This window comes from Callorhinus ursinus, unplaced genomic scaffold (assembly GCF_003265705.2).
Source record: "Callorhinus ursinus isolate GAN/ISIS: 27379988/994484 unplaced genomic scaffold, GSC_fseal_2.0 scaffold21, whole genome shotgun sequence".
In the NCBI taxonomy this organism is placed as follows: Eukaryota; Metazoa; Chordata; class Mammalia; order Carnivora; family Otariidae; genus Callorhinus; species Callorhinus ursinus.
Window position 1 is genome coordinate 28889407 of NW_027397083.1, and position 12296 is coordinate 28901702.

The window sequence follows — 12296 nt, forward strand, 5'->3', positions numbered from 1 at the left end:
TTTGAAATCAACAACATAAGGAAATCAGAAAAATTCACAAGTATTTGAAAAACAACACGTTCCCCTTAAGTAACAAGTGGTTCAAAACAAAATCTGAAGAGACTCTTCCTCCCCCTGCCAAGTTATACAGAGGCAGAGGCTCAGGTGCCGTATCCCATAACCTAGTGCCATGGCCCAGGAAGGCACTGCTGCCAGAGGGGTAGTGGACGTTCCTATGGCTTCACCAGAGGTGCTGAAGACGCCCTCATCCACAATGGCCTAACATGTGGAATTAATGAAGATGCCAAAGCCTTAGAGAAGCACCAAGCCCATCTTTGTGTGTTTCATCCAAATGTGATGAGCCTATGTACGTCAAGCTGGTGAAGCTCCTTTGTGCTGAGCACCAAATTAACCTAATTAAGGTTTGACAACAATAAGAAACTAGGGGAATGAGTAGGCATCTGTAAAACTGACAGAGGGAAAAACTCCGTAAAGTGACCAGTTGCTGTTGTGTGGTGGTTAAGGACTATGGCATAGAATCTCAGGCTAACGATGTCATCAAGGAGTACTTTGGATGCAAGAAAAGAAATAAAAAACTTGGCTCTTGCTCCTCAAAAGAGAAAAAAATATCTTAAGAGAAATTTAAAAATACCTGAGACAAAAGAAACAAAAACACTATATACCAAAATTTATGGGGTGCAGCTTCTCTGAGCTTAAAGGAAAATCAATACCCATAAATGCCCACTACAAAACAAAAAATTTCAAATCAATAACCTAACCTTCTATTTTAAAACATAAGAAAAAGAAGAGCACACTAAACCCAAAGGGAAGAGAAGAAAAGATAATGAAGATTAGGGTGCAAATAAAAGTGAAGCTAAATAGAAAGTCAACAGAGAAAATTAATGACATCACAAATGGGTTCTTTGAGAAGATCAACAAAATTGGAAAACCTTGTCCAGCCAAGCTAGACTGACCAAGAAAAAGAAGGACTCAAATTACTAAAATCAGGAATGAAAGAGGGGATCATCACTATTGACTTCAGAGGAATAAGATAATATGGGAATAGTATGAACTATGAGCCAACAAATTAGATAATTTACATAAATAGGTAAATTCCTGGAAAGACAGAAACTACTAAAACTACTCAAATGAAAATCTGAATAGACATACAAGAAAAAGAGATTAAATCAGTAATTGGGAAATCTTCCCAAAAGCAAAGCCTTCACTAGGGAATTCTACTAAACATTCAAACAATACCAGTCCTTCACAAACTCTTCCAGAATGGAAGAAGGAACACTTCACTACTCATTCTATGAGGACATTGTTACCCAAAGGTAGACAAAGACCCCTCTGGAAAAACATTTTCCCTCAAGAATATAAATATGAACATCCTCAACAAAATGTTAGCAAACTAAATCCAACAGGGGTAAAATAGATTACACATAATGACTAGGGAAATTTATCCCAGAATTGGCTTAACATCCAAAAACCAATTGGTGTAACACATTAATAAAGTAAAAACAAAAAAAGAGTGTCTCAAGAGACAAAAAGCATTTGACAGGGGCATCTGGGTAGCTCAGTAGGTTAAGTGTCTGCCTTTGGCAGCCAGGGTCCTGGAATCGAGCCCTGGGTCAGGCTCCCTGCTCAGCGGGGAATCTGCTTCTCCCTCTCCCTCTGCCCCTCCACACCCCCGGCTCGTTCTCTCTCTCTCAAGTAAGTAAATTAAATCTTAAAAAAAAAAAAAGCATTTGACAAAATCCAACACCCATTCATGGTAAAAACCCTCAACAAACTAGGAATAGAAGAGAATGTCCATAATATAATAAAGAGCATCTATGAAAAACATACAGTTAACATTGTCCTTAAATTGGGAACTAAGGTAAGGATGCCCACTCTCACCACGTTTATGCAATACTGTATTAACGGTTTTAGCCAAGGCAATTATGCAAAAAAGAAAGAAAAGCCATTCAGAGTAGAAGGGAAAAATGAAACTATATTCACAGACATGATCTTGTATACAGAAAATTCTAAGAAACTTCTATCTAAAGTCTACTAATCTAAAAATCTAAAAAAGTGGAAGATTTGTAGACTGAAAACTATAAAACATTGCTGAAAATAATTAGAGAAGTCCTAAATAAATAAATGGGAAGATATCCCACAGACATCGGTCAGAAGACTTAGTATTGTCAAGATGGAAATACTACCAAAACCCGTCTACAGATTCATTGTACTCTTTATCAAAATCTCTGCAGGCTTTTTTGCAGAAATTGACAAGCTGGTTCTAAAATTCATGTGGAAATGCAAAGGATTCAGAAAAGCCAAAACAATCTTGGAAAGAACAAAGCTGGAGGAGTTAACACCTCCTAATTTCAAAACTTACCACAAAGCCACAGTAACTGACACATATCGAACTACTATGGAGTGATCTTCGTGATGTTATTAAACTACAGAAGAGGACGAGGGGCTCCTAGCTGGCTCAGTTGGAGGAGCGTGCAACTCTTTATCTCGAGGTTGTGTGTTTGAGCCCACACCGGTGTGGAGAGTATGCAAATAAAATTAAAAAAAAAAAAGGATGGAGAAAAGTGCACATAGAAACAAAAAACGTTTTATAAACAATAAAGATTTTCAATGGCTACTTAATTTAAAAATGGAGGCTAAAGGGAGAAGAGGACAGAGATAGAAGCTAGACTTCTTGTAGCCATGCAGATATTTAATAAAATTGTAAAACAAAAAAATATCAAAATTTAAATAGCAGTTCCTCGGGGCACCTGGGTGGCTCCGTCGGTTAAGCGTCTGCCTTTGGCTCAGGTCGTGATCTCGAGGCCCTGGGACCGAGCCCCACATCGGGCTCCCTGCTCGGCGGGGAGGCTGCTTCTCCCTCTGCCTCTGCCCCTCCCCCTGCTTGTAAATGCTCTCTCATGCTCTCAAATAAAATCTTTAATAAATAAAATAAAATCCCCGATACCAAAATTGAAATGAATAAACGTAATCGTGTACTCAGTTTTGTCCTACCTGCAGACAAAACCTATTCCAAATGACTTTAAAATACAGTAATTTGACTGAATATCCCAGCCCAGATTTCTGAGCTCCAGACTCAGCTGTTTGATATTTCTTTCTGAATGTCTTCAGATATCTGGACTTTAACATGTCTCAATTGGAAGTCTTGATTTTTCTCCCCTAAACCCAACAACCTCTCCTACTTCCCTCACTGACTCCCACCCCTTGAAAGCATCCAACCCGGGGAAATGGAGCCACCATCCAATTAGTTGCTCAAGGAAAAAAAATCTAGAAGTAATTTTTTATTCCTTCCTGTCCCTCACTACATACAATCAGCAGTCCTGCACATTTGATCTCCAAAACATATCTTGAATTTGTCCACTTTAGTCATGCACCAGTGAGGAGTTGTACAATTCTGGAAAGTCAGGCAGTAAACTAGAGTGCTACTTTCACTTCTGCACCCTCAATAATCTGGAAAACAGCTCAGATATGAAAACCTTTAGAATGTAAACTTCAAAAGTCATGATTAAGCAAATTATGCTTTCATATGTGCTAGTGTTTAAGGAAATCTTCATTACAGTACATACACATTGATTACAACTGTGCAGAATACGTTACTTTAACAAAATCAGAACACATTCTGGTTATTACATCAGTTTAGAATTTAAATATTTTTCTCGGGGCCCCTGGGTGGCTCAGTCAGTTAAGCAGCTGACTCTTTATTTCTGCTCAGGTCATGATCTCAGGGTCCTGCGATCCAGCTGTGGGTCAAGCTTCTTGCTCAGTGGGAAGTCTGCTCCAGGATTCTCCCTCTCCCTCTCCCTCTCCCTCTCCCCTCCCCTTATTCACGCTCTCTCCCTCTCTCCAAAAAAAATAAGTATGTTTAAAAAAATATTTTTTTCTATCAAGTTACTAGACCCAACCCCACAAAAATTCTTCAGTGAACAATCAAAAAAAGCTGACATGGATTGGAAACAAAAAATCAGTTTGCAGCATGAACTATATTGGATAATACTGGGAATAATTAATTTAAACATGGACACATTTTGCTAGACTAAATCAAGGTGTTTCTCCTTTTATCTGGCATGCATCTGCTGTGATAATCACTATGTTGGAGTTTGCAGTGACAAGGTAATCTGGGGAAAGATTTGAATAGAAAATATATTATGGAAGAAAACATCGGACATTTAAGTACACCCTTCCTGTTAGGTTCAATCACCACACTGTGTTTACTAAAGAGTGGGGTTTTTTTAGATCTACTATGCCCAAAGCACTCTTTTAGATTCAGGAATTGTCACTAAGTTTTACTAAACTTACTGAAGTTTTCCTTGTACATTTTTTAAAAACCTCCTAATGGGGGTGCCTGGGTGGCTCAGTCAGTTAATCATCTGTCTCAGTTTGTTAATGGTCTGCCTTAGGTCATGATCCCAGAGTCCTGGGATCAGGTCCCACATCGAGCCCCACATCGGGCTCCCTGCTCGGGTGGGAGTCTGCTTCCCCCTCTCCCTTTGCTCCTCTCCCCACTCGTGCTCACTCATTCTCTCTCAGATAAATAAAATCCTTAAAAAAAAAAAAGAACTTAGGTTTTTGAGTCAAATAGAACTGAGTTCAAACCCTTACTCCACTTTAACTCCAGTTCACAGATGCATCATCTGTAAAACCTCACAGAGTTGTGCTAAGGATTAAATAATAGACATAAAGTGCTTAGCTCTGGCACAAGTGTCTGGCACAACAACAATCGATTAACGATAACTGTTATGATAACTACTATTACTGCTGCTCACCGGAAATCAGTCTGGTGCTGTAGGAAACCCTGAGAACAAATGGAAGTAAAACCTAATGAAATCTGAACAAGATGTTATGAGTGTACAGGGAGCAACCAACTTTGTAAGAACTGAGGAAGAGGCACCTGGGTGGCTCAGTTGGTTGAGCGTCCGACTCTTGATTTTGGCTCAGGTCCTGATCTCAGGGTTGTGAGGTCAAGCCCCATGTCAGGCTCCATGCTCAGCAAGGAGACAGCTTGAAATTCTCTCTCCCTCCCTCTCCCTCAATCCCTCCCCCTGCTCACGCTTGGACGTAGACGCGTGCTCTCTCTCTCTCTCAAATAAATAAATCTTAAAAAAAAAAAAAGGAAGAACTGAGGAAGTCTTCATAAAGGGAGACAAAGATATGATTTTCTTATTTATTCATGTAGCATTAGAATAATTATAGTACTTAACTATGCCATTAATCTTCGCTAGAAACAAAGTTTGGCATTTTCATGAAAGGGCTGCCATGTTGAAGATCCACTGTCTCACCAATTTGCCTTCATCAACATCCACAAAGGCAAGTTCATCACTCAAACACTAAAATAAATTAGTCAAAAGCAGGGGGAGGGAGTAAGCCTCTTAATTAAGTGGAGAATGAAAGAAAATTCTTATACTGTCAATCTATGTTTACTTTATGCGTTATTAGACTCAAAGGAGACAAAGTATGTTCAACATTTAATGATATAAAAGTCCAAACCAGAAGAGATACAAGTTACAAGGAAAGTTTCAGTTCACAGTTAGGAAAACAACAGAAATTGTTTAATAAATAGAAGAGTCTCTGAAGGTAGTGAACACCTCTTTAAGCTGAGGCTGCACAGTGACAAAGCAGGGATTCTGTAGAAGGAATTTCTCATCAGACTATGAGCTCCTTGAGAATAGGAAGTGTTTATTCATCTCCACTGTGATGCTTCGCACCAACCTAGCACATAGGAGCTCAATAAGTTTTTTAAATAAATGGATTAAAATATAAGGCCCCTTCCAACTCTAAAATTTTATAGCTCTATAATCAGGCAGTCTTACCTGCAAAAACTAATCAGTACTATTATTTCTAGCACGCTACGTAAGAAAGGAGGGAAAATAACGTATTTGTATTTGCAAAAGAAACACCTGAAGATACACAAGAAACTAATTTAAACAGGTGCCTATAGCAGACGTTGGAGGAAAGACTGGATGGAAACTAGGTGAAATATATACTTCGCCAGGTATATCTGTTTTTATTACTTTTATTTTGTAATCCTGTGAATGTATTATTTTTTGAAAAAAATGTTTTAAATAACTACAAATTTTTATGAATTTCAAATAAAATTTTCACTGACAAAAATGACTGTTCTAGTACTTATAAATAATCAAGCATCTACAATTTAAGCCTATGTCCAACTTATATTGTTGGATATTTTACTTTATTCTAATTAATAGAAATCTAAAGTCAAGCACTTTAAATTTTAAACTACATCATAACTGATTAGAAGTCTAAACTGTATCACGAGGGAAATGCTGTTGCTTAATGAGATGCCAATGCTTTCTGAATACTCTGAATTATTCAGTGATTGGAGTAGTATATAGCAGATTTATACAGTATCAATAAAATTATCTTTGAAAAGCTAATTTTTAAAATGTACTGTTACCCCAGTAACAATGAGCACGCTCAGCACCCAGATCTTGGTTTATATAGTACCATTCTCCAGTAACAGGAGCTAGGGATCCTTGGAAAAAAGGCTGATTTGGTCCTGGAGCAGAAAATATACTAGATGAAGAAGCTAAAACAGTGCTAAAAAGTAAGGAAGTGCTCAAAACAAAACAAAAGCCTTATGTCGATGGGGTATGTCAAAGGCACACAGTAGTCAACTGAATAAGCTTCCAGTGGCCAAAGATGGAACAATGTGAGAAACAAAATCAATGAAGACACATTGGATTATAACCCAAAATATAAAATCCATGAATCCATACTAATATTTACAAATGAATAGCGTGGAAGAAACAAATCTCCCATGCAGAATTCCAAATAATTTATGTAGACATTCCACTCTCAGAGGAAGCATAACTCCCTACCTCTTTAAGTGTGGGCTATACATAGACTTCCTTCCAAAGAGCATAGTATGGAAAGGGGGGAAAAAAGAGTAACTTTAAGTAGAGAAACCTAATACTATCTCAGCCAGGTGACTGAGGTCAACATCAACCATGATAAATCATGTTTACAGTAGGTACTCTGGTTATGATGTGATGAAAATGCCACTTTAAATCTGTGTCTTTCTCCCAAAAATCCATAACCCATCTAACCATGAGAAAAACACCAAATTCCAATAGAGGGGCATTCTACAAAATACCTGACTAGTAGTCCTCAAAACTCCCAGTCATCAAAAACAAAGTCTAAGAAACTGTCCGTCTAGAGGAGCCTAAGGAGACATGATTACTAAGTGTAATGTGGTATCCTTGATGGGATCCTGGAACAGAAAAAAAGGGCATTAGGTAAAAATTAAGGAAATCTGAATATATGGATTTTAGTTAATGATAACGTACAGATGTTGGTTCATTAATTATGACAACTATACCATATGATGTAAATAACTGGATGTGAGGTAAAGATAGAACTCTGTACTTACCTTTTTAATTTTTCTGTAAATCTAAAACTGTTATTAAAAAAATAAGGTCAAAAAATGAAGTCTATATAAAAGTATTTTAACTCAATCTCTCTGGACACTTTCCATATTTATAAAAATGAAAGTGGGTAGAATATCCACTCTCTGCATTTGCTATCCAGTACTTTCTCCCTCTTAACATGCATTTGGCTTTCATTCTTTCATTCAGCTACTGTCTATTACACTAGGCATGGTACTAGACTTGGGATACAGCAGTAAACGGAATAAAGATTCCTGCCCTCATAGATATCACATTATAGTAGTGAAAGTTTATGTATTGTGGTATAATTCAGTAATTTTCAAAAACATTGCCGTTTCTTTACTACACTTGTACCATAAATTTCTGCCGATGAAGTAATAATTCCTTATCAGCAAGGAGCTATTTAAGATATCACCACCTCCTTGGGGCACCTGGGTGGCTCAGTTGGTTGAGCACCTGAATCTTGATTTGGGCTCTGGTCATGATCTCAGGGTCCTGGGATGGAGCCCTGAGTCGGGCTCCACCCTCTGCGTTGGGATTCTTTCTCTCCCTCTGCTTCTGCCCCCGCCCCCGGCCACTCACACTCTTACACACTCTCTCGCTCTCAAATAAATAAATAAATCTTAAAAAAAAAAAAAAAGTATCACCACCTCCTTGAATGAAAGAAGTTGCCAAGGCTAGGGCCAGGAGAGGAAGAGATCAAAGTGAGCCTTAACCTGGGACTTTGTAGAAAATGCACCACATTTTCTAAGACATACAAATGCTATAGTTGTCAGCATCAGAGAATTCAAGTTCTAGGAGCTTGTGGCTATTACTTTCTTTTTATGGATAGGGCCCAATCCCTCCCTATCAAAGCAAGATAGTAAAGAAATCTTCTACTTCAAGGTTTTCTGTACATATTATCTCTATACTTACCTATTCATGCAACCTGCCTTTTTTTCTCCTTCTGTAAAACAGACCTAATAATTACTTTTTGGGATTTTATTGGATAACATATATCAAGTATATTGTTTTCATTATTATTGATGTTGACAACAAATACATTGGTTTTCATGTACATGTATTCTTCATTAGCAATGATGACACTGCTGATAAAGGCATCATAGTTGATAGGACAAAATGAGTCATTGGGAATTCGTATGATTGCTAGGAGCAGCAGTTGACAGAGGCTGACGTACTTAGTGCCTTAAGGACACTTACATCATCTAGATGAAACCCAGGGCCAATCCTTTAAATCCAATAATCATGCCAGGATTAAGGGCTATAGAAAGGTAGCTTAAGGAAATTTTATAGATATTCCATTAATAAAAGCAAAGCATAGCTCCAAGAGTTTATATTATTTACTAAAACATTATGGATTCAAACCAGGGTAATGTTCTTAGAAAGGGGTCAGAATCTTTTTAGTCCTGTGTCTAGCCATTTAACTGGAAGCTAACTTTATCTGCCACATCAATACTAAGAACACTAAAACTAACCCCACTTGGATAAGGAAGAAGGGAAATAAAGATAGAGACTAGGAAATAGGAGAGAGATTTTTAAAGGAAAAAGATTATTGTATTTGGTACTAGTAGGACACTCACCACAATGGACAGGTTGTACACTTCTTTTCTGCCATCTATTTCTTCATTGTGTGTGTGTGTGAGCTGTTTCCCAGTCAATTGAAGGGGTACTTCATACTGTCATCTCATGAGCCAAAGTGAAAGGTGTCAACATTCTAACACATAGGATACCATCATAAAAACTAGAAAAAGCAGCGCACTCCGGGTGAAACAATTAGAAAAGCGCACCTTTTCCTCTGGACTAAACCAGCAGGGACTGGATAGGCCCTCCATCCACCCCTTTAACTGGATACAACTTGCACAACCACATGCAGTAGCCTTACATCCAAAGGAGGGAAACTTCGTTAACCCTATGGCAGAGAGCACATAACTTACTTTCAATAAGATGCTGATTGCACAGGCCACACCAACGGCTCCAGTTCCTATAATGGAGATTTTATTGTGACGAGCAGCCTCCTCTGAGGTGAAATTCTTAAGTTCACCCTTGACAGTCGCCATCTTGGAAACCTAACAGAGCGAGGAAAAATTGCGAAGCCACTTCCAGATTCGGAATTGGCCTACAGTGAGAGAGGCCTCATAGAGAACTCCTGGGTCCCAGTGGGGAGAGAGGTGCTGTAGACCCAAAAGGGAACGACAAAAGTGGCTGGCAAAGAAGCTGGGTGGTTTCTGGCCAGCACCCCAACACCCAGGAGGCAAACCAAGAGGGTGGGAGAGCGGGGAGAAGGGTGGTATAAGAGGAATTAAGAAGGAGTGAAGGCAAAGGGGCTGCTCCACCAAAAATGACACGACAGTCAGAATACCTTTTCCTCCCCTCCCCACCCCCAGCCCAGCTCTCAGCTCCAGGACTGAGCTCGGGCCCAAGACTGCCAGGCACGCGGTACTTCCGGCCACACTCACACGGGTGAAGGGCCAGCCACCCCTGACCGGGACGCGTGCGGGTCTGCAAGGGACACAGAGTCATCCTCAGGCAAAAGAAATTCGCTCCCGCGGTGCCCACGCTCCAGCTGGTCTGCAGGACTCCAGCAACCCAGTACATGGCCACCCTCTCAGGAGGCAGACGAAAAGAAGGGAGGAAAAGGGCAGAACTCTTGGACAGGCTGCAAGGGGGAAAACCGTTGGCTACTGAGGCTGCGCAAGGCCCCGCCCAGCTCGTGCGGCCCTCGTGGGGTCTTCGCCCACCTGGAGCAGAGGATCCGCCAGGAGGCGGGCTCTGATGTACTGCACCTGCCCCTGCGCCGGCTGCTCGTCACCTGCACCAGCGGAGGGCTGAGGTTTCTGTAGTTGGCGGGCTTCAGGGAGGCTCCTTGGGCTCCTGGGTTCCAAGAGCTCGAGGTGCAAAAGATAACAATGAACTAGAGAGGGGCACCTGGGTGGCCCAGTTGGTTGAGCGACTGCCTTCGGTTCAGGTCATGATCCTGGAGTCCCAGGATCGAGTCCCGCATCGGGCTCCCTGCTCAGTGGGGAGTCTGCTTCTTCCTCTGACCCTCCCACCCCCTCATGCTCTCTCTCTCTCTCTCTCTCTCTCTCTCATTCTCTCTCAAATAAATAAATGAAATCTTTAAAAAACAACAACAACAATGAACTAGAGAGTCTCAGCTATCAAACCGAGTACTGCTTGCCCAGAACTCATCCACTGGAGAGCCCTAGTACATTTATTTCCAACCAAACCTTGTCTGGATGTATCCAATAAGGGCTTTTTGACTCTTCCTTGGGAACTTTTCCCCAGAGCTGCTGGAGAAAGAGATCTGCATGCTACTTTTAACCACCCACAAATGTGAGCTAAAGCAGAGAGAGTAAAAATTTTAAAAACCCTCCAGGTAAAGGGGATTTTTAAATAAGATATGAAATCCTAAGAATTTGATCAGTGCGGGGCTGATAACCATTTCCACTAGTGGATGGGAAAGCTTAACTCATTATTTATGAAGTAGCTAAATGCAGAATCCAAAATTCCCCTCTTACCCTTTGTCTGGGATACACCAAGGTTGCTAGTTCTCTTGTCCCACCACGTTCTACCTAATTGTTTTCTAACTCATTTGTAAATCATAATACATAATACACCTCTGACAAATTCTTTTAGAAGAAATAGAGCAGTGTTTCTCAAACTTTTTTCATTCTCTCTCCCTCAAGGGCCTTTTTAGACTTTCTCTGCCGATCGTTCAGCTCCACCCACCCCCAACATGAAATTAAATATTAAAGAATAAGAGGGGCGGCTGGCTAGCTCAGTCCATGGAGCAAGCAACTCTTGATCTCGGGATTGTGAGTTCGGGCCCATGCTGGGTGTAGAGATTACTTAAAAATAAAATCTGAAAGAAAAATAAAGAATAAGATTTTGTCTGGTAGGGTTGAACTTTAGGGAATGAAACCCTTGTAATATCTAATATTTTCCCCCAACCTCCCGCATAACCAATTTTACACTCTTGGGGGTGATAGTGCCCCCTGTTGAGAATACACCATTAGAGCAGTTTTACTTCCTAAAATATTCCTTGTAGAAACTATATTTTGCACCTTTTCAATATCTGCAAGGATTTCCTAAAATGAAGTTTTAATTTGGTGTACAAAGAACAGCTTTAAAAAAAAAAAGGCAAAATCCACATTAGACTCCCCCATCCCTGCTATCCTAACTAAACTCTCTCATGATCCTGTTTTGTGCATTCAAGAGAAGAGCTGAAACAAGGAAAAAGAAAAGAATAATGGGAAACTAATCATGTTCAGCAGGAGAGGACTAGAATGAAAACTATTCAGATTGCAAGAATAAGAGTATGAACTGTGACTCTCTGCCCAATGAGTGCACCTCCACTAGAGCCATGTAAGTCCTTAGGACCTGCACATCTGTCTTCTAATTTTTCCCACTAGTCCTGTCCTCGTCTGTTATAAATTATTTTGGTCCTGATTTCTTAGCTTTAATTGTGTATTTCCTATAACTGCCTTAAATTGTGAAATCAAGGAAATATTTCATATATATTTGTTCTGTATGTATATATAAATCAAAAGTACATATATGCACTCATATACATGCATGTCAATAATCAATTAGTTGGGGGCACCTGGGTGGCTCAGTCGTTAAGCATCTGCCTTCGGCTCAGGTCATGATCCCAGGGTCCTGGGATCGAGCCCCGCATCGCATCGGGCTCCCTGCTCAGCAGGGAGCCTGCTTCTCCCTCTCCCACTCCCCCTGCTTGTGTTCCCTCTCTCGCTGTGTCTCTCTCTGTCAAATAAATAAGTAAAATCTTAAAAAAAAAAAAAAGAAAGAAAAAAATAATCAATTAGTTGAGGTACCCTAAATACTGTGAGATACTCGAGGGCATAAATCATGTCATATTGACCTCATAACCATAAC

At 40.1% G+C, this 12296-nt stretch overlaps 1 protein-coding gene and 1 pseudogene across 3 annotated transcripts in view; one reads left to right on the plus strand and one right to left on the minus strand.

Annotated features, from left to right (window-relative positions):
* The window catches only part of LOC112829096 (uncharacterized), a 31229-nt gene extending 21936 nt beyond the window's left edge, over positions 1 to 9293 (minus strand). Inside the window, exons 1-2 of one of the 3 annotated variants that reach the window (XM_073904883.1) lie at positions 9188 to 9293; positions 8316 to 8346 (exon numbers count right to left, since the gene is read on the minus strand). In XM_073904883.1, coding sequence (XP_073760984.1) covers positions 8316 to 8323 — 8 coding nt within the window. In that variant the 5' untranslated portion in view covers positions 8324 to 8346; positions 9188 to 9293. Of the gene's footprint in view, positions 1 to 7108; positions 7227 to 8315; positions 8347 to 8980 lie in introns of those variants that run through there. The other 2 variants (XM_073904884.1, XR_012381869.1) reach the window with 2 other exon arrangements.
* On the plus strand, positions 170 to 614 carry LOC112829170 (small ribosomal subunit protein eS12-like; annotated as a pseudogene).
* Positions 9294 to 12296: the final 3003 nt, after the last annotated feature.